Genomic DNA, 21,184 nt, shown 5'->3' on the forward strand with positions numbered 1-21,184 from the left:
AGCAACAGTGGATGCAACAAGGTGAGGGAAGGAGAGAGTGGAGAGAGTGGAGAGAGAGAGAGGGTGCAGAGGTGGCAGTTTAACATTTTTGGGCACCGTTACGTTAACGTGTACTCTCAGACACCGCCTGCTCAGTAAAGCCGCTTCTCGTAACTGCGGAGGGGGAAGAAAACGTGGAAGAGAAATCAGCATTTTTGCCTCAAATAAAGACCTGTTTACGTAACGAGTTCGTTCATGAATGTACTTACGAGTGGAGACCGTGAACGCCTCCCTCCACCTGTGCAGACATGGTGCGCTTCTCGAACTTGAGCTCCCCGGAGTACATCATGGAACTGGAGAGGATGCAAACAAGTGTTGAATATAAAAAGGAGAAGCGCTACCAAGCACGGGCTTTAAACCGTTAAATAGAACAGCGGATTTGCACGCTAACCATTTTTTTTTGTTTTAAAATGACTCACCGGAGGACAGAGAGACTCTTGGCGCCGATGTCCTGGCAGCCGTGTTGAATACCAGCGATCAGGTAAGGTATAAACTTGTGGATGGATCCCTTATCCTGAACGGAGCCGGACACACCCTGGGCGACCTTCACCTTGTCACCCTCACTGTGGAAGCAACCATGGGGTCTCAGATGAACATTGTGTGAGCTGTTAACCCTTTAACACCTAAGCCTAGAAAATGTCCACCTGGACTTTTTGCTCATTTTAACCAGGAAATGTCCTGTAAGTAAGTGCTTTCGCCCATTTATCCAGAACAACTTTCAATATCTGCCAATTTACTGCGTGTTAAAGTCCTCCTTTCACAATTTAAAATGGAGAATAACTAAAAAAGTCTTATTTAAAATAACATTTGTTACCGGGTCGCGCAATTTCGGTAAAGCAAAGTGCGTCGTCTGCGCTGGAAGCCTTAAACTTGCGGGCTCTTAAATTACCTAAAGTAGCGTTTCTGGCTGCTGGTGCTCTTCTCCATGGCGTCCAAGGAGCCCATGCCGCGATACTTTTTAAGCCGCACGCCGTCTGAGAAGAAGTACTCCCCTGGAGCCTCGGTGGTTGCCGCTAGCAACGAGCCCATCATGACTGCCATTGTGGACAAGGGAGATGATGATATGAGTTTGTGATCACTACACACACACACACACACACACACACACAAACCACTGTCACAATCTTCTAAACCTCACCAGTCGATGCTCCGAGTGACAGAGCCTTCACCACGTGACCCACGGTCTGAATGCCGCCGTCGGCGATGACCGGCACGCCGAAGCGCCTGGCGTACTCTGCCACCTTGTACACGGAGGTCCCCTGAGGCCGCCCGCACGCCATGACTGCAAGGCAGAGAACATCGTTCAGCGCGACTGCGGCGGCGACAACTCACACAGGAAGCAGCAGCAAGTCTCATTTCACCGGGTTACTAAGACGCACTTCAGGTTCATGTCCTCTAAATCTTGTGGATGACTGTGACCTAGTCTGAGTAAGAGATGCTGGTCCCCATGGCAACCCGGAACGGGGCCTTGGAAGATCACCATGACAACTAGGAGTGGTCTCAGGCTATCTGTTCTTCATCTGTTGCTCAAATTAAGAGCATACACCGTTCCAGTGAGGATAAATGTGCTAAAATATTTTAATTTCCCAGCCGCAAACATGGTCACAGAGCACAGTTCTACACGTGCTCAGGAGGTGGCGCCGTACCTTCCTGTGTGATGCAGATGGAGCCGCAGCCCATTCCGACTCTTAAAGCGTCGACACCAGCGTCGATGAGATTCTTGGCCTGAGCCGCCGTGACCACTGTGGAGAAAAGACAAAACGCGCGGAAATGAAGTCCGCGTCATTTCACGCGCACATATTTTTACGACTTTAATTTGACACGACGTAACTCACCGTTTCCTCCTACCACCTGCAGATCGGGATGCTTCTGCTTAATATAATTTATCATGTTGATTTGATAGACCGAGTTGCCCTGTGAGGAGTCCTGGAGACGGGAAGACAAACGTGGTCGAAGTTTCATTGAAGAGGAGAAAAAAACGAGTGGTGACGATTATACACACAAAGAAACGTTTTAAATAAAGGGCAACACACTGGCTAACGAGTGGTAATGGACATTTCCATTTCCTTCTCACTCTTGAAGATTTTGCCCTGGAAGTTACGGCAGAGACGGTAACGCAAATGATGTCTTTAAAAACAGCACGTTAAATTTAATATAAACAGAGTTGTCCATGCATTTAAAAACATGTTTTAGACAATGCAAGTACACTACAAACTTAAACCTAAATTTAACCCTTGAGAGTTCCTTTAAAAAAACGTCCAAATTTGTTCCTAGCGGCAGAAAATGTCACCTTCCCAGAAACGGCTGTAAAAACATTATATATTAATATTTTCTTCTGCTCTAAATGAGTCAGTCTTTTAAAGCTACTTCAGCCTGAAATATACATATCAAATATTAATAATAATAACTTTCCGGGAATGATTGTAGTTCTTTTTTTAGATTCTTGAGTTGTGAAAACACTTTTTTTTTTTCAATTAATATTTGATATGTATATTTCAGGCTGAAGTAGCTTTAAAAGACTGACTCATTTAAAAGAGAATTTTTTTTTAATATATAATGTTTTACAGCCGTTTGTGGGAAGGTGACATTTTCTACCGCTAGGAACAAATTAGTAAGTTTTTGCGTAGCTTAGCCATTTTAGGCTAATTTAAGAAACTGAGATGACAGTTCTAAAGTTGACCAAAAATGAACATCCTCTGGAAAATATGAGCTATATTCATTCAACACAGCCAAAGTGGCTTACGAGATGTCCCGAGGAACTCTTCAAGGATAATAAACCCTTGTTGGACTGTTCTAATAAGATATGGATCGACGAAAACTCACCAGAACGACAACATCCACTCCAGCCTGCACCAACAGGTCCAGTCTGTACTTGTCGTCCTCCCTGGTGCCGATGGCGGCGCCGCACAGCAGCTGTTTGCGCGAGTCCTTGGAGGCCAGCGGGTAGTCCCTGTTCTTTTTCAGATCCGTTCTCGCGATGATGGCCACCAGCTCGTCGTTGTCGTTGACGATCGGAAGCTTGCCTGGTGACGGAGAGAGTGGACGACAGGGACGTTAAAAAAAGATAGAGACAAATTTGACGACACCAAAAGTTGCTCTGTGCATTTATTCACCTTTTTTACTGCGCTGCAGGATGTCGTTGGCTTCTTTCAGTGTAACGCCGGCTGGAGCCACAACTAGCTCCTCCCTCTTAGTCATAGCCTGCGAATAGACCAATCAGCACAACTTCAGTATAAAAGATAATAAAAGCACAAATATATTTTGAAATAATAGCTAAAAACATAAAATCACGTACCTCCTCCAGAGGTTTTTTGTGGTCTTTCTCGGAAAGAAAGTCAATATCTCTGGAGGTGACGATGCCCACCAATTTGCTGCCCATCTTGCCTGTCTCTGTGACAGGGATACCAGAGAAGCCATGTCTTACTTTGGCCTCAAACACATCCCCGACCGTGTGGTGTGGACTCATCACCACCGGGTCTGTGATAAAACCCTGCTCAAACCTCTGCAAACAAACAAATCAAACTTCATTATTTTGGACTCGTTTCGTTTTTTTTTTTTTAAATGTATGCAGAGCAGCGAACAAACAAACAAACAAAACAAAAACGCCACACAACACACAAAACAATTAGTGGATAGCATTATAAAAAACACAATTAAGCTTCTTCTTTTTAAATAAAAACAAAACCACACAAACACATACAAAACTCAGAAAGAAAGTTACCGTAGCCTAAATAGGGACAGAATGGGAACATATATGAAATTAAAGGACAAAACAGAAATGTTATACTTTCGTCAATTTGAAGAATAATCTCCTTTTACCTTAACCTTGCGAGCCTCATTGGCTTGAAACTCTGGCGTGCAGTTGTGGTGAATGATGCCGATGCCTCCCATGAGCTACCACGTGCAAAGAGGGAGCACACAAGGACTTTAGAACGATGTTATTGAGGGGAAAACACACAATCTCTTGTAGGTAATCTCACCGCCATCGCGATAGCCATGGCCGACTCTGTGACGGTGTCCATGGGCGAGGAGATGAGCGGGGTCTTCAGCGTGATCTTCCTGGTCAGTGCAGACGTCAGGTCCTGGGAGACAAGAAGGAGCAACTGGATGGGAAATAGTACTTCTGACATTTTGTACATTTGCCACTAGGGGGCAGCCTTACGTAAGGAGACATACAACCACATTCCAGTTCTCTACCAGGACTGATGAGGTCAGTTTAGGCAGATGCAAGTGAAAACGTTCAATATCAGTGGTTACAAACACAAGAGACTACATGTCATGACAGAAATGAGACTCAATTTTCACTTCTAACCAATTCCCACAACAGCCAGAACCCAAACTGGTTGTTATCTGTGTGACCGAGGTGAGGAGGAAAGAAAATAATGACATTCCTTTACGCGTGGGAAAAAAACAAAACACAGACGTCTGACTTTTAACACCTTATCGGCGGCAGACACAAACTACAGAGGTTCACAGAGAAAGTGGCCTAAAAGCAATTCATCCAGCACAGGAGCACTCAACTGCACTCACCTGCTAAATTCAGCTGAGGGTTAAGAAAGCACGTTTAAGAACCTTGTGACCCCCCCCACCCCCCCAAGGAATTTCCCACAAAGGCCCCTCAAGTTTCTGCCTCACTCCAAATATGAGTTTCTGAGGCCAAAGAGCGCTTGAAATGGAGGAACCTGGGGAATAACTTCACCACAGAGAGACTCCTCAAATAAGATTAATTCCATTAATCTAAAAGGAAACAGTTAAAGTTGACAAAGGGATTTCATCAAAAGCTTGGAGATTAACTCGCGGATGAGTAACCGAGCAGACACAAATGTAAACACGAGGAGCGGCCAGCGGTGTGACCACCGCGGGCAAGAAATAGCAGAGAAGCAGGGGAGAGCAAGAAATGATGCAGATGGTTTTCACTCTGGGCAAAAACAACACTATTTCTGTGCGAGAGCTGCAGTTATGCGGAGGTCTGGAGAGTCGAGAGGTTTGCAGAAGTCTCTGCTGAGACCACAACAACAACAACAAGCATGGACTTGCAACAGAATAACAAATAAGCAAAACACATGCATACTCACCACTTCATCCGATGTGAAATCGATGAAACCGGGCAAAATCAGGAAGTCACTGAAAGACATAAAGCAGAACGCAGAGTAATGGGCTGACGCTCGCCAACGTAGCGGTGCTGCGAGGTCTGACAAGCATCCACACTGCGTCACAGAGAGTCTTATTTGTACATTTCGCCGTGAAAAAGCAGAACACTGGACACGTTTCACAACTGAGAGGTGTACAAGAAAGAAAACAGCTAAAATTAGACCAGGACTCAAAAGTAGTCATTAGGGATTAAGGATTTGATACGGTCTTTTTCACAGTAGCACAATTTAGAGATTGGAATCGTGGTGACCCATAACTTTTTGACAAAGGTGAACCTGGTGGTGCTCAGATTAATAGCGGTTCCATACATCTGTGATTTCCCATCAACAACAACAACAACAACAGCAATAGCGGACAACAGCAGCTCTTGTTGCTCCTTCAAATTTAAAAAGAACCATCCTTAGAAACAGCAGATGCTTCCAGGTCTGGTTCTACAGACGCCCATCGTTGAGAAGGTTCCACCTTCTCAGCTTTTATTTGGAACAGCAGTTAAAAAAAAAAATATATCAATGCTCTCAAAAAGCAATATAATATCAACACAGTCTTTGAAACTCAGATCCTGCCTAGACTTGGACAAACACACCATTATTTTGCCTCCATAAAGGATCACTGCTGCACTGCTTTTGGCTCCTATGTTTAGAAATGCTCAATCTTCATTGCTGTGAACCTTCCTGACTAGCAAATTCTTTGCGGCAGAACTGAGCTGAACCAGTTTTTCAGCCTCTAAGGCATTTTTTTTTTAGCTGATAAAACAGAGACACGACACTGAACCCTAACCAGTACTGGTAATTCCCTGTTTGAAAAGGAATTATAATTGTGGATGAGTGTAGATTTGCATTAATGCAAGTGCGTCTTTCAGTGACAAAGATGGAAGAGTGGGATAGAGGCCGTGAGATGACGCAAGTCTAGGCTTTTCCAGACAAACTGTTTGTGTACTTTGTGGTTTCTGTAGTTTGGGCGTGAGACTAAGCGACATGCCCGTTGGAAAGAAAACAGGAGGGCAACTGAAGACCGCTAAGAAAAACACGTAAATGTTGAGCAGTACAAGTGTATAAACATGTCTAAGAAGAGGGATCTATTTCAAAGCAGCCATTTTAACATGAAGTGAACACACTTCACCTTTTCTGCTCTAGTGTGCGAGTGTGAGTGTGTGTGGAGGCGTAGGGAGCTGAAATAGCCACACTAGATGGGACACTCACTGCCGGGGAGGCGTCTATGGTTTGTTTTTCCCTTATTTTTTGAGAGCCAAAAACACCCACAAACCAGAATAAGGAGCAGGAGCGGGTCCAGCGCACATCTGTTAGCATTCAGCAGCGGCGGCCACAAGGCTGCGTGTGCAGCGCCATCCGACAAGGGCTCACTGACTCGACTCCGCTGGTTTTTACCGTTGTCATCGTCATTTACGTTTGACGATCAAGTGTTGAATAAACGCATGATGGTAAAACGGTAGTGTTTAAGCAGGCGGGTTCACAACTGGTCGTACCCGTTTGTACAGATGCCCATCATTTGTTAACTGGGACATACTTGGGACACACACACACAGCCAATATAATAATAATTTCTTTCATTTAGTATTTGCCATTTGTCTGCGGTTCAATCATCAAGTTTGCCATGAAAGTTGCTCTTTAGGGTTTCAAAAAGTTGTACAAGTTTCTCCATAAACTGCAGTTGATCCAACTTCTCCCAACAGAGCCTTAAGTATTTTGTTTTTTGAGGCCTTTTTGAGAGAAATACAGAATTTTTTAAAAGGAAAAACATGTTTACATGTCATGCCAAGCGTATGGTTTTTGCACATGGCAGAAGGCCGCAGCAGTAGTTTCCGTTTTTCCTTCTCCGTCTCACTTGTGATGTGACTTCACTTTTTTCGCTACTGACATAGAAAATTAAGATTGACAATCTCAAACTTTTCATTTTTTATAAAAAAAAACAAAACAAAAAAAGAAAGCATGCAACTCCTCCACAGGTACCTTTAAGTCAAAAGTAGATCATTGTTACACTACATTTGGCTCTAGGAATTTATTTCCTGCATTCATTTCTTAAGAGCACACCATTTATAATAGCTGTGTGTGTGCTCACATGTTAGGCAAATAAATTTGCGCTGCTTTAAAAAGGAACAATGAAATGCAAGACCCAACAGACCACATTTACCCCAGAAATTCACATGATGTCAATTCCGGCCATCATGTGCACAAAATTTCCTTTGGTCACACCGCATGAGGTTACAGTGTGGAGGGCGTTAGCGTTATTCAAATCACATGCGGCTCAAAATTAGACGACAGTTGCCAATTACGAGATGAATTTTGACGGCCTCCTGTGGAAGATAACGGACGACACACCGTATTTTACACAATTATAATAACATTCTAATTTCATACAAATAAAGCAGACAAATGTGTCCTTCAAGTTGGCCCCTTCCACGTGTAACGCAGTCAAGGTGAAAGATAGATGTGGAATGTCTCACTTTTCAGCAGACACAAAAAAACACAGTGCGTCCCCATAACAGACTTTCCCACAGGCGAGATGAAGCTACTATCACTGAAGACCTTTTCCTTTTGTGTAAATATTTAAATCATCCACCTTAAAAACATCTGAATAAGCTGGAGAGTGTGGGGAACATTTCACGCCCCGGAGCCGAACGCTAAAGCGAATGGAAAACAGACGTGTTTCATGTGATTTGTGCCAACGTGCCCTAGAAAAGTAGCAGCATGTAGCGTCATCACCGCCATGTGACATCAGATGTCTAACCAAAGTCGCGGTTTTGGCGCCGTCACCAACAGAGAGGTTAGTGTGTGTCCAACCGTCTATATTATAGCCCTTAAAGGGTGTAAAGGGGGGAAAAAACCAGCCCCTGACAGGAAATTCCCTTTGTTTTATTAGTCGTCGAGACCTGTGGCAAAACATTTAACAGAATTAAAGCTCTGCCATGATGTCAGGAGGTCTTACTGGAGCAAATGCAAGGCGGGAACAAAACGGCATGCTTGAGTCCCAACAAATGTTGTAACTTTGATGGAAAAACAAAAAGTGCTGGATGGATTAGACAACATGTTTAATGATCTATAAAGGGTTGTTCTTGTGTCAGCAGAAAGCTGATGAAAGGAGTGTGAGGGTAGGTAATATTTAGCATGTGAATCACATGATTCCGGTGTTTCTAACACACACATGCTGCATTCACAGGACAGGCCGTGCGTGCACTTTGATGGTTAAGCTGGAGTTAATAATGCAGTTATGTCGATCGGAAGCAAATTCCACCCCCATGACCAAGTCCAGGTTAAAATGTTGCAAACCGCACTCCATTTATCTTCTTTTAAAAGACACTAGATTAAGTTCAGTCAAAGTTGAGTTACTTTAAGGAGAGTCATTTGCTTCCCCCACCACACCAGCCACGGATGAGTTCACCATTTGGAGAGACAAAAGATTTCAAACGGCACAGTTTCAAATTAGTTTGAAGATGACTGTTTTACTCACTTGTAAGTCAACCCATCTCCTTTAGAGCATAGCTCTGCAGCCGTGTGACCATCGGAGACAACGCACTGTTGGTCAGATCTGCTGGTTCAAAATGCGTTTGGCCATTACAAAGCACTCGTGAGTCACCTTCACCCGCCGTCTCACGTAGGTGAGGTTTTCAAATCAGGAGACCTCACTATGAATTGATTTCATTTGTACGGAACTGCAGGGAGACTTACTTGTACGTCAGGCCGTCTCCGATCGAGAAGAGCTGCTGGGCCGAGAGTCCGTCCTCGGGTACGTAGCCTGTGCCGCCACTGATTAGGTAATCTGCCATGCTGCCGAAAGGGACAACGAGAGGCTACTTCAATCAACAGCATCATCATGAGTGTACAGACCGTGACGCAACGCTCCGCAATAACACCAGACATCCACTCAACAGGAAGACATAACCATAGTAACATCAACATCTCCCAGCAGGCAGCCTCAGGTCAGTGTGCCTGCAATAAGTGTAAACTTGCAACCCTGCTGTTACAAGTTGGCAAAACATTGGCATTAAAACAAAAACTCTTGATTATATTAACGTTTTTACAAACAAGGGAGGAGGTTAGTAAGTCGATTAAAAAAGGTAAAATTCAAATAAACCCAGTGGAAATATATTATAACAAATAATGGATGAAGTTCGGGAATCATTTCAGTGAAATGTTACGCCACTTTTTGTATTTCAGTGCAGTTGTGTCCGTTTGTCTGTCTCTTACGATATCGATTAATGAAATGTTGATGATGATTCATAAATGATGTATTTGTTATACGGAGGTAAAGAAACCAGAAATAGCCGGCGCAGCGAAATGCAACCACGTATCTACATCGACAGAATCTCTTTACTTACGTCACGAGGTTCAACCTTCTTATCCTTTGCATGCTGTGTACCAGACTTTAAATTGTGCACCACCCACTGATAATCTCTTTAAAAGTAGCTCCACTTCAGAGCAGTGGATGGTAAACACACACACACACACACACACACAAATATAGGTGCAATGCACTTTTATTGGACACCAGATTATCGAGGTTATGGAGATGATAAGAACAGATCTCCTGCATCCAAGATAATAAAACCTTTCTCGGTGACTAAACATAAACACGGGCCAGCGCACGAGACAACAGGATGTCAACAGTGCAGTAGCGCTGTTGAGTCCTCACACGACCGCGTGCTACAGCAAAACATGGCCGAGTGACCCACTAACACTCACCCGAACTACTCTGTAGCTATAGCTTTGATTTTAGACTGGACCCAACGGCAAAACATGACTCAAAAAAAATTAATAAAAAAATCGGTCCTGGATGAACACAACATACCGGCAATAAGAGCATCTCCATTACTGTGTACTAGCTAACTGGTGACCTACATTACATTATCAGTAGCTAGCAAACGTTAGCTGTCGGTACTGCGCACCCACAGTTAAGGACATAAGGTGGAGGACACAACCCTTTGGTTTTTGATAGTGAGTGAAAAACAACAACAACAGCGTCCATCCACGCTAGTGGGATGAGCTGCATTAGCAGTACATCACCCTCATGCCAGGTAACCAGCACTTCAATTTGAAATTTCACTCTAACAAGTGGTAGTTTGAGTGTTTAATTCACGCCGAATTGTAAAGTGAGTCACTTTGTATGATAAACTGCACGGCGGCGTGTTGTAATAGCGATAGTGCCGTTGTGAGGACAGAGACAACGTTGTTTTGACTCATTTCCGATGGGGGGCTCTGAATGGCGTTGACTGGGGCGTCATGTCAACAGCCTGCGTTATATTATCCCTGTTGATGTACATTCACACAGCACAGCATTATAAACTAACGCCCACAAATAACACTTAAATACAGAACATCTGCGAAGACACAGTGTAAAAACGTGTGTGTGTGTGTGTGTGTGAATAGCTGCAGCCTCCTGGCAACATGGCTGACACTTAATCCTAACGTCCAGTGATGAACATGACACATTATCCGTTAAGTTAACCCGATTATTACTCAGTTATTGACACAAATAATACACTTTTTTTACGGAAACAACAGCTTTAGAGCCCTAACGTTGCTATTATTACAATGCGATACTGAAATACACATATTATCTATACATTTACACGTCACCTAAACTTAATTCACGTTAAATTAAAGCAGGTATGCTGTATATGTTGCACATGTGCGGTAACGACTCGCTCTCTTGTGCAAGGGCTTGACATTTTTTTAGCAACGCCTGCTTTTGGCTACGTTTGTTTAACAGACATGTGGAGGAAACCGTTAGCATTTAGCACAGGTAGCGCGGTTATGGAGGACTTCACCTGAAAAAGATAACACAATAAAAGCTTTTTTTTTTTCTTAGCTTCTTCTTTTTGGCACTCAAACATGACACGAATGTCGTTCAAACCGCGGGGCTCAAACTTTCACCGCGAAAAGACCAAGAGTTAAGAAAAAAAAAACCCACACACATGTTAGCTATAGCTGCCGAGGCGGAGATGGAGATGCCCACGTTGACTGAAAAGGAAGCAACTTTCCCGGGGAGTGGACTCGCGCTGAAGAGACAACAAAACAGGAGCAAATCACGTTACCTCGAAGAACGGAACTGGATGGAAACACAAGTCGCTCGTGGCCCCGAGATGCAAGAGTACACGTCTGCATGAAAGTGTCACTCAGGACCGAGAGTCTGCCCGTGGCTGCTGTGTGCAGACAGTGCGTGTCAGTGTTATGTACTGGCAGCAGCGGCGTCACGTCACGGCTCCACTCAGAGGCGTGTTTTACTCCTTGCATCCTGTGAAACGAGGAACTCGGGCAGGGGCGGGCAACAAGGGGGCCATATTCATAGTGTGTGTGTGTGTGTGCGTGGGTGGAGGGCATACTTAAGGTGGGTTTCTAACTTGTATTTATGCACATTTTTCCCCCAAAACAGGAAAAATAAACATTACATAAAAGTTTTACACTTTTATGAGGAAGTTAGTGAATCGATAAAAGGCAAAATTCCAGTAAACCCACTGGAATTTTATCTAACTGAAATGTTACTCCAGGTTCTGTATTTCAGTGAATTTGTGGGCAGCAATTAATGGTTATTTTCATTGTTATTATTATTAGTAGTATATAATAATGCATTTTACAAAGCAATAAAAATAAAACGATAGGGGGTGACGTGATGCACCGAGGAGGATAGATGCACCACTGTCGGTGTCCTCGCTGGATTGAACTAAAACAATATTTCTCAGTTTACCCATTGCTAAAACTGTGGTTGAACTATCGCTAAACCTACATAGACGTTGGACTATGCCCAGAAAGAGAGAAACTCGGAAAAAGAGCTGCAAATCGACGGCTAGGGAAGCACTAGCTAACCCAGACGACGAAGAGCCAGAATCCTACACTGAGCCTCTGAATGTTAAGTTTTGTACCTGGAATATCAAGGACTCTAATAATGTTGTCAAAAGGAAAGCTGGTCTAAACTATTTTAAAAAGGAAAATATCAAGGTTGCATTCCTCCAAGAAACCCATTTGCAAAAAATATATATGGGTCGGACAGGTAGATTTTACATCTTGTTCTACAAATAAAAGGGGTGCAATTATATTAGATTAGATATATAGATTGTTGCCATTTAAAGGTACAGATAGCAACAAAGATACAGATGGAATGATAGTTCTAGTAAAAGGAGAACTATACAGATAATCAGTATTATATATCTGATGATCCATCAACCAAACAATACAAAGATCAACGAATGCTTTCAGAAATTTTATGAAACGTTGTATAGTTCAGAATTGGACAACGACACACTTAACAGTAATCATTGGCTTCCAGATGCCTCGGCTAACAGATGAACGAGCTAAACTGCTGGAAGGACCGGTTACAATAACAGGAATTGATAAAGCAATCTCCTCACTCCAGTCAGATAAAAGTCCAGTTTTATAAGACGACATAACAAACTTCTACAATGGGAAAGATCCAGAACTATGTGCTTCTTATCGCCCGATTAGCCTACATGGGCTAAATACTTTCAAAAATAGTGGCTAATTGACTAGAAAGAGTGGCGACTCATAATATTATTCACCATCTTAATTTTCATCAATTAATCAATTAATTATTCACCATCTTCATTTTTCTATAGTAACGATGAATGCAGAGAAAGCGTTTGATTGTATTGAGCGGAAATACATGCTTGAGGTGTTGAAAACACTTGGCTTTCAATCAGATTTTGTTCAGTGGTTACAGCCGTAATACAACATGAAAATAATTTTTTTTTACAAAAAATAAAACAATAGTCAACATTACAGTTTTATCTGGATCGTAATCGTTATCAACTAACGATTACTTTCATAATGGAGTCATCGTTTGGTCCATAAAATGTACAAAATGATTGATTAAGGAAAAAGAATTTGCAAAATGTAAAACGTGAAAAAAGTGCAATTAAAACAGATTTAAACGTTTCTAAATGACCTTAACTCGGATAAGGCTATGCCTCTTTTCACTGACTCAGAGACGCGTTGTGCCAAATTGAATTCTGGTCACATGCAAAATCAATTGAAGTGGTTCAAGTGCAGCAGAAAAGGCAGCAGAGCCACACTTTATTCACATGATAAGCATGCAGAGGGGACCCGAGTAACGGAGCACATCAAAGCCTGACTTCCCCTGTCTTATGATAAATACTTAACGGGACACAACATCTGCAAATGAAATTAAATAACTTTATTTTATACCTGAAGTACATGTAATAAACAGGCTAAAACATGGGTGAAACCATGAGTAGATTATTTACAAGTAAGTCGCTGTGAAATCTATTGATGATAGATAAGCGGTGTCAAGCGCTGCAGGCACGGCCTCGCTGTGCTTCGAAGAACAGTACTGGAAAATCCTTTCTAACGAAGAAATACAACGTTGAACCGCATCTCGCTCCAGTTTGCATCACACACACACACGTCAGATCACATGACAGTCACAACAGCGGGATAAATGGCAAACATGATCTGTTGTCAGTCCTTAAAGTTTGGAAAAAAGGTTAAATGAACACAATTATTATCAATGAATGAGCAGAATCAAAATGTATGATTAATAAGATGAAGAAATAAAAAGGAGAATAATGAAGTGATTGAAATAAGTTGTACAAAGAAGTGATTTTTTTTTTTACCAAAATGTCAAGAGTGTGACTTTTTATTTACGTTTTATTTTGTCAAAAGGCAAACGCTATTTCCAGGATTTAGTCTTTTTAACATTTTAGTCAGGAAAATAGCAAAGAGTGGAAAAGGCTCTGGAATCTGTGGCTGTTTTAAGTGATAGACATTCACTCTTTTTCTGTGTCTTTTCAAAACAATATTTCATCGACACTACATTTTTGTCTCCATTTTTCCACATTACATGATCTAATGAGGATCCATAGAGCCCCACTTTGTCATATTTATGACCCAGGGGGAACTCTGGGGCCAGGGACTCAAGAACACAAGTGTCCCATGCTCCCCTGAGTCTTCCCTGGAGCTCCACCCAACACGTCACTTAAGCCACGTCACTAAAAGCTCACCTACTAAAAATCTGTGCCAGTTTAAGTGTGTGCTTCACTTTATTTCACCATTAGATAGAGTTTACCAATAGAAGACAAAAGCTCACATTTAGCTGGTGCACCAGAGTCCATATATGTCAATAATAGTCCCCCCTTTAGAGTGAGATTGGTAATAAATCTCATGTATTTTTTGTGTCTGAAAAAAACGGAAAACATTTTAAGAGTACGTCGATATGTGAAACGGTCTAAAATACAAAATAAGGAGCAAAATAAATAGGAATTTCAATTAAAAGGCACATTGAAAAAGGGTAGATTTGCTGCCCTCAGGTGTTTGGGAAGTCAGGTGCTGTCGTGATAACCTGACAAACCTTATAAGAACCTGAGAATCAAATAAGATCAAATAAATAAATAAATACAAAATGTTTGACTACCCACACAGATATCCCAGCGCTTTATGATTTATGACTCAGGGGGATCCACCTGTCAGAGGAGGATTAACGCGTCAGAGACGGGATCAGCTTTTCTCCTGTTAACCAAACACACGTCCTCCATTATGCTCTGACAATAATAATAATAATAATGATGATCTTAGACGCCGATCGTGTCTGCTGTGGTGACTTAAATTAAATGTAGGTCATTGCATGTGTCACTCACTGGCTCCTTTATTTACTCTGTCTATCCTCGGCCTTGTTTATCTGCCCTGCAGCTGCACTATGCTCGTTCTTGCCCCGGTAGAGCATCATAGAATCATGTGTGTGTGCGCGCGCGGCAGAGTTCGCGACAAATAGATGACACAACCTGGCAAACCCAGACCTGTTTTGCCGTTTTCACATCTGCTCGCGAGTAAGTCGTACAAATGATCTCCAAGGCCGTATACTGTACGTATCCAGGGTAAAAAAAAAAGGAATTTGCAAAGTGATGTAAGCGAGAAGCGTGAATGGACATGTAAACTGAGCCAGTGGCATGAAGTCAATTTACATGTGCAGCCTCGTGACAGCACAGCCTGTGAAAGCATCACTTCTACTCCCTGAGTGACCAAGCTTTACTCATCTATTAAGAGGGCTCACCTCTCTGGGCCGAGTCCGGCCTGGATGCGCGTGGCACTGTATCGCTGGGCCGCAGTTTCGTGGCCGTGGGAGGTTTGCCGAACGTACTGCTCGCACTCGGCCGATCCGGCACCTGTGCGAAGAGGCTCGGTGTCCCCCACGATTCGTCTGTAATCCACCGTCTGGCTCTCCCTCGTTCCTTCCGCACCAAAGTGCTCGTATCCATAGCCCTCCATCTCCCGGCCAAGGTCAGGTCTTTTTCTTTTTTTTGTAAAAAATGGCAACGCAAATTCACACGGGACGTCCAACAGCTGACAATTTACATTTGGGCCCAAACAACAGCAAAAAAGAAGACTTAAAACTTCATCACCAAAGTTGAGGAAATGTTTCTTTTTTTCTTTTTTAATCTGAATTCCTTTGCCCGTTGCTGACGTGCAGATTAGATATGTCGCTGCACAGATGTTCCCACAGAGACACAAACTGACAGAGAGCGTAAAAGAGAGAGGAGAAAAAAGAGAAGGACCAGAGGCAGGCTGCTCCGTCTGCTCCTGCTCTGGATGCACCTGCCCACAAAAAGGCACTGGCTACCTTCAGGCGTGTCAACAGAGGGCGTCACCCTGGAGACTCTCCCACTGAGAGGGTGTTGCTGTGGCAATGATGTCAGCAGCAGAGAGTTGTTGTGGAGTGAAGGTTGCGTTTAAGTCGTTGGAAATCATCAGAGGAGAGTTTCTGCTGTCAGGGGAAGAGGAGGAGGGTAATAATGAAGCTACGGTGTGTGTGCGCTTACATGCGGCATGAAAACACTCGCTCGCTCGCTCGCCTGGAGCGTTTCTCCACAAGGTTGAATAGAGTGAGTGGCCGCCCAGAGGGCTTCCCCCCTCTCTATATGAGTGAGCGGAACACTCAAAGTGGAACAATTTCAGCGTTACAGAGCGAGCATGATCATCACCAGACTGTTGGGGACATTTGACCGACACAATAAATGTAGCCTCTCTTACTCTTGGTTTCTCGTTACAACCAAATAAACTCAAACATTATGATAAAAGCTGCGTTACGCTATCCTTTTCACCTGGTTTGGATCCAATTTGACCACTTTTTTACTCATAAAACTCGTGATAATTGACAGAAACACAGCGAAGAGCAATGTGGCGCTTTTATTTTCTTTGAAGGAAGTGACTTTGACGTCAGTTTTATTGATTTATTTCAACATGAGGCATCAAATAACACATTTATCTCTGCAAACTAGGGGAGAAAAAACACAATATATTTTATGGGTGAAGTGGCCCTTTAAGTACAGTAAATGTCATATAAAAAAAGTGACTTAAACTTCTTCCAAAGTCATTTTCTGGTAACATACGTATACTTTTATCCCTTTAAGGCACCGTCTATTTCACGTGCTGGAACTGTTGTATAAAATAAAGAACCCCCAACACACACACATACGGGCCGACACTCAAAGGGATCACCTCCAGGTGACTGACTGTGACAGCTGGTGGGACGTTAAGATGGAAAATCCTCTTGGCATGTGCAACGACGGAAAACCCCCCTCACCCACACCGTGCCGCTAATGAATCCTAGTGTACTTATATATATCCATCCCATCCATTCATCTTCTACCAGCTTTCATCCTCCACATGAGGGATGAGGGTCACTGGTGCCAATCTCAGCTGACATGGGGGCGAGAGGCGGGGACATCACACCCTGGATCATCAGCCCATCGCAGCGTCACATAGAGACAATTCACTCTCACATTCAATTTAGAGGGTCCAATTGGCCTCATCCACAAAACATGCAATACTTATATATATATGTATGTATATATATAGAGAGAGAGATTTATTCAGGGATAATTGGTGAGCTGATGCTTCACGTCTCCCGTCCTTTCCTGCTGTCGTCATCTGTGGCATTAAAGAGTTAGTGTCACATGCAGGAGGGAGGAGAGGGACGAGAGGGAGGAGGAGCATCCACTCCAAAAAGAAAAAAAATCTCCCATGTGCTTCCCCTCAGACTGTGCATGGGCCTCACTCATTCAATCACTTAATCACAATGACTGTCATGTGCACGGCGTGGGGATTCATCGACGGGCTGAGACAAATCAGAGTCATGAGATTCAACACAAGGGCAGCAATGCCCGACTAAAGAGTGCTCCTTGTTGTTGTGTAGAATCTAAAGGAGAAACTGTACTCTGCTATACAGCTCAGGCCTCTCTAAAGGTCCAATTGGGGATTCATTGGCTGGAATCAAACCTCGTACACATAAGTATGTGTTTGTTAAACGACACGTTTGCGCAAGCGCACGCTTGCATTGCCGTAATTACGCCGCGGTTTGTGCTATCGCTAAAATTTCTCAAAGCGGAGAAGTTGAATCGGCGTCTTCGAGAAAGAGAGTTGGAAAAAAACGCCTGTACATAGTTTTAAATTCAACACAAAGAAATCTGGTGTTCGTGTACAACGACAGAGTCTTCTGTTTTTCTACTTTAACATGGAAGTTAATTGTAAATAACTGGCTAACGGCCTGAATTACCAGCAATAGCATTTTCTTGCCCGTCCTATATGAGGAGACCTCGAGGCAGATTTCTGCCCTGCTCCTGAAGTTAAGCCGGATGAAATCAGAAGCTTTAATTAAACAGATACTGAGTGTTCTCACAAGTGTTTCAGAGAAGTAATGACAGCTCTATAGCTTTAGGGAAGCTATATGTACTCTGAGGGCAATAACACAATTCAAAATAGCTCAGTCTGGTTCTTAAGATGGCACAAAACAAGCTGAACCACTTAATCTAAGAGGAACATTTAAGGACGCTAACCTTTTCTAACCCCAAGCTGGCACACCTATAAAGAAAGCACCCACCTGGTTGAGACACGTCAAATTCCTGTTATCACACTGTATAGAACATTCTATTCTATGGAGTTGTGACTCTTCAGTCTTCTACTTTCACACACGGTGCACTGTGTGTGTGTGTGTGTGTGAATTCACGGTCACGTTGTCCCAAAACAAACAAAACCATTTCGCTGTTGCCAGAAATTCTGACCTTGACCGTCACCACTGCCAAATATATCTGCTGCCGTCAGCTGCTTTGCTCGCTTCATTTCATTCTTGTCCGCTTACCCCATTAACCCATTAACTTAAGAGCACCAGAGACTTAAAGGCCACTTAAAGAAACAAACTTAGACAGCTAGCTAGCAAGATAGCTAGCTAGATAGCAAGATAGATAGATAGCGTTTTAGCTAGCTAGTCTCTTTTCTAGTCTTGTTAAGCTTCTTTACACTACACATTACACTTTGCCGTTCACCCATTCACACGCTTCAGCATGGGGTTAAGTGTCTTGCTCAAGGACAACGTAGACTAGCAGAACCAGGAATTAAACCCACAACTTTCACTTGAAAGACAACTCGCCCCACCACTGAGCCACCATGGCTCAACCCTAACTCCTCACTTAAGTACATTTTATATCAGAGTTCAGTACAGTTAATGTCACACGTTTTAATACTTTTACTTCAGTAATATTATTTTTTTTTTTAAAGTGACAACGCAAAGCAACTTCTACCAAAGTCATTTTCTGGTGAGATTTTACTTTTACTGAAGTATCTCAAGTAGAAGAAAGGCGATGTACTCCACGTGGCCTGGTCGTCTGTATCAGACAGGCAAGTGTGAGTAATATAGATCTTCTGGGATTGTTATGAAGAACCATCTTTACATGATAATAGTCCGAAAAGTCCAGTCCTGATGCCAGTGGTCAGAGGGAAAATTACAAGACTGGTTTAATATGATGACAGTAACTCAAATAACCACTTGCTAAAATCAAAGTAAGCATAGGAACCATCTCCTGCTACATCAGCAGAATACAACATATCCAAAGTCCTCTACACCTGATGGAATGGCTGCATACTGTTTATTTAAAAGACTAAACCACAGGTCTGGTGTGGTTTTACATAAACAGGTCCTCTGACTACTCTAAACGACTTTTAAGGTCATCAACCCCAAACCTGTATTCTAACTCCTCAACTATCAAACACTGCCATCTAGTGGATGCAATGGTGCAACGTCACAATCGTTTATTTTGAAAGAATGTGTGTCTCGGTGACCTGATCAACACATAACTGTGTGGATTCTATTGCAGAAAACAAGTGTTTCTATTGATTCGCAGTCTTGTGAGCTTGTTCCTGGAGTGACTCCAGCACACTGTTTATGAAGATGTTTCAAGTCCATGAAAACAAAAGGATTTAATTCTCTCTCTGCCTCTCTTTGTCTGTGTGTGTGTGTGTGTGTGTGTGTATGGTAATCTGAACTCTTGGCTGCCGCTCAGTTGTTTCACTTGGGGAAGAAGCAGAAATGTCTGGGAAAAAAAAGTGCACTGAGTCAGAGATAAGTTCGGTGACTGATTCATGGTTTCTCTTTAAACCCCCGAGAGAAATCATAAAACCTCATTGTCTGTAACTGAAGCTTATTGCGAAATCCAATCCAGGCCTTATTTGGAGCAACATGCTCGCCTGTCTTTAATCTCATAGCTTGGAGTAACATTGATTTAAAAAAGCATAAACTACAACGCTGGGTAACCGTGTGCTGTCGGGAGATATGAAGTTAACCCTTTCACAGCATCAATTCCCAAAGGCCTTCTAGTAAAAGCTCCTAATGTAAAGCTCTCCTATGTATTACTTATTTAATAATAATGATAATTACTCATATTTTCATCCTCTAGTAGCAAATGCATTGTGTTTCCGATCGCTGAATGTATGCTTTTATGCCCCGAAGAGAAGTGGAGGCTCTGTGGGACGGAGTTTCCTCATAGACTGTGCCAAGAGGAAGTGAAATCATGAAACACAGAGCAGCACTATTCTATTTTTTCTTTCTCTGCTCACTCGAGCGCACAGTGGGGAATTTCTGGGAAAGCCTGGAATCTTCACTTTGTGCAGAAACTAGATTTATCTAAAAGCTTATCTCACATGTTTGTGTGAGTGAGGGTAAGAGCAGGTCCACACTCGCTTACACCCATCATAATGTACGTGTGTTCATTCCTTAATATTCACCCACTCATTAGCTCTGAGTCACAATTAAAAGGTGGTGAATGTGTTTCTCGACACTTCCTCAATTCCTGTATAACGACAACAACAAAGCTACAGCGACACAAGAGCACAACGTTTTCAAATGACACCAATGACACCATACCCATGACTAAGCATGACAGCTCTGAGGGGAATGTGGACGTCCTCTGCCAATGAATCTGTCAGTCTGTCGCCTCAAACAGGTCACCTACAGATTTTAATTTCAAACGCCCAACCTTCCGCCGAGTCATGTGACATATTCGAAACATCTCGCAGCCTCCTCTCGTGCCAAAAAAACGAAACAACCACACAACTTTACTTGACTTTGGTGTCAAAATGTAAATTAGACCAAAAACGTAGTTCATTATTGGATATTTGTAGATAAACAGAAGGATATATGGATTCATTTATCCCCAAAAACTGCAACTCTTAATAAGTTCAACTGCCCTTCATATCTTACATGGGCAGCCCATGGCCAAGAGGGAAGGAATTGGGCTGGTAAGCGGAAGGTTGCTAACAGGCCTTCCCAACCTGTGCTGATGAAACTGCTACAGATGGTCCAGAACTCAACGGCAAGTCTGGTCTTCAATCAGCCTTAAAGGGCACACCTCTGTTCATTGAGTTCCACTGGCTACCCTTCGCCGTCCGCATCAAATTCAAATCACTGACACTAGCCTACAAAGAGCTTCATGGGTCTGCTCCCACCTACGTAAATGCTCTCCTAAAGGCCTATGTTACCCCTCGACTACTCCCTTCATCAAAGTCTTGTCGTCTGGTCGTGCCAACACTCCGCACAAGACAATCCAGACTCTTTCCGTGTGTCGTTCCAAGCTGGTGGAATGACCTACCAGAACAGGGGGGGGCGTCCCTGTCTATCTTCAAGGAGCTCTTGAAGACCCAGCTCTTCCAAGAGCATCTTCTGTCCTAGCACTGACTCTCCT

At 43.0% G+C, this 21,184-nt stretch overlaps 1 protein-coding gene across 4 annotated transcripts in view; it reads right to left on the reverse strand.

The window, feature by feature from the left end:
- impdh1b (IMP (inosine 5'-monophosphate) dehydrogenase 1b) overlaps positions 1-15,691 on the reverse strand; it is a 16,768-nt gene extending 1,077 nt beyond the window's left edge. The window contains exons 1-16 of one of the 4 annotated variants that reach the window (XM_044021860.1): positions 15,226-15,691; positions 8,874-8,972; positions 8,656-8,733; positions 5,115-5,163; positions 4,020-4,121; positions 3,859-3,933; positions 3,335-3,541; positions 3,153-3,240; positions 2,863-3,062; positions 1,875-1,965; positions 1,686-1,781; positions 1,178-1,321; positions 929-1,073; positions 459-602; positions 249-332; positions 1-153 (exon numbers count right to left, since the gene is read on the reverse strand). The exon at positions 1-153 is cut by the window's left edge and continues 1,077 nt beyond it. In XM_044021860.1, coding sequence (XP_043877795.1) covers positions 132-153; positions 249-332; positions 459-602; positions 929-1,073; positions 1,178-1,321; positions 1,686-1,781; positions 1,875-1,965; positions 2,863-3,062; positions 3,153-3,240; positions 3,335-3,541; positions 3,859-3,933; positions 4,020-4,121; positions 5,115-5,163; positions 8,656-8,733; positions 8,874-8,972; positions 15,226-15,440 — 1,839 coding nt within the window. In that variant the 5' untranslated portion in view covers positions 15,441-15,691 and the 3' untranslated portion in view covers positions 1-131. Of the gene's footprint in view, positions 154-248; positions 333-458; positions 603-928; positions 1,074-1,177; positions 1,322-1,685; positions 1,782-1,874; positions 1,966-2,862; positions 3,063-3,152; positions 3,241-3,334; positions 3,542-3,858; positions 3,934-4,019; positions 4,122-5,114; positions 5,164-8,655; positions 8,737-8,873; positions 8,973-11,239; positions 11,402-15,225 lie in introns of those variants that run through there. The other 3 variants (XM_044021859.1, XM_044021863.1, XM_044021862.1) reach the window with 3 other exon arrangements.
- Between the last annotated feature and the right edge of the window lie 5,493 nt (positions 15,692-21,184).

Source organism: Solea senegalensis, linkage group LG3 (assembly GCF_019176455.1).
Source record: "Solea senegalensis isolate Sse05_10M linkage group LG3, IFAPA_SoseM_1, whole genome shotgun sequence".
Taxonomy (NCBI): domain Eukaryota; kingdom Metazoa; phylum Chordata; class Actinopteri; order Pleuronectiformes; family Soleidae; genus Solea; species Solea senegalensis.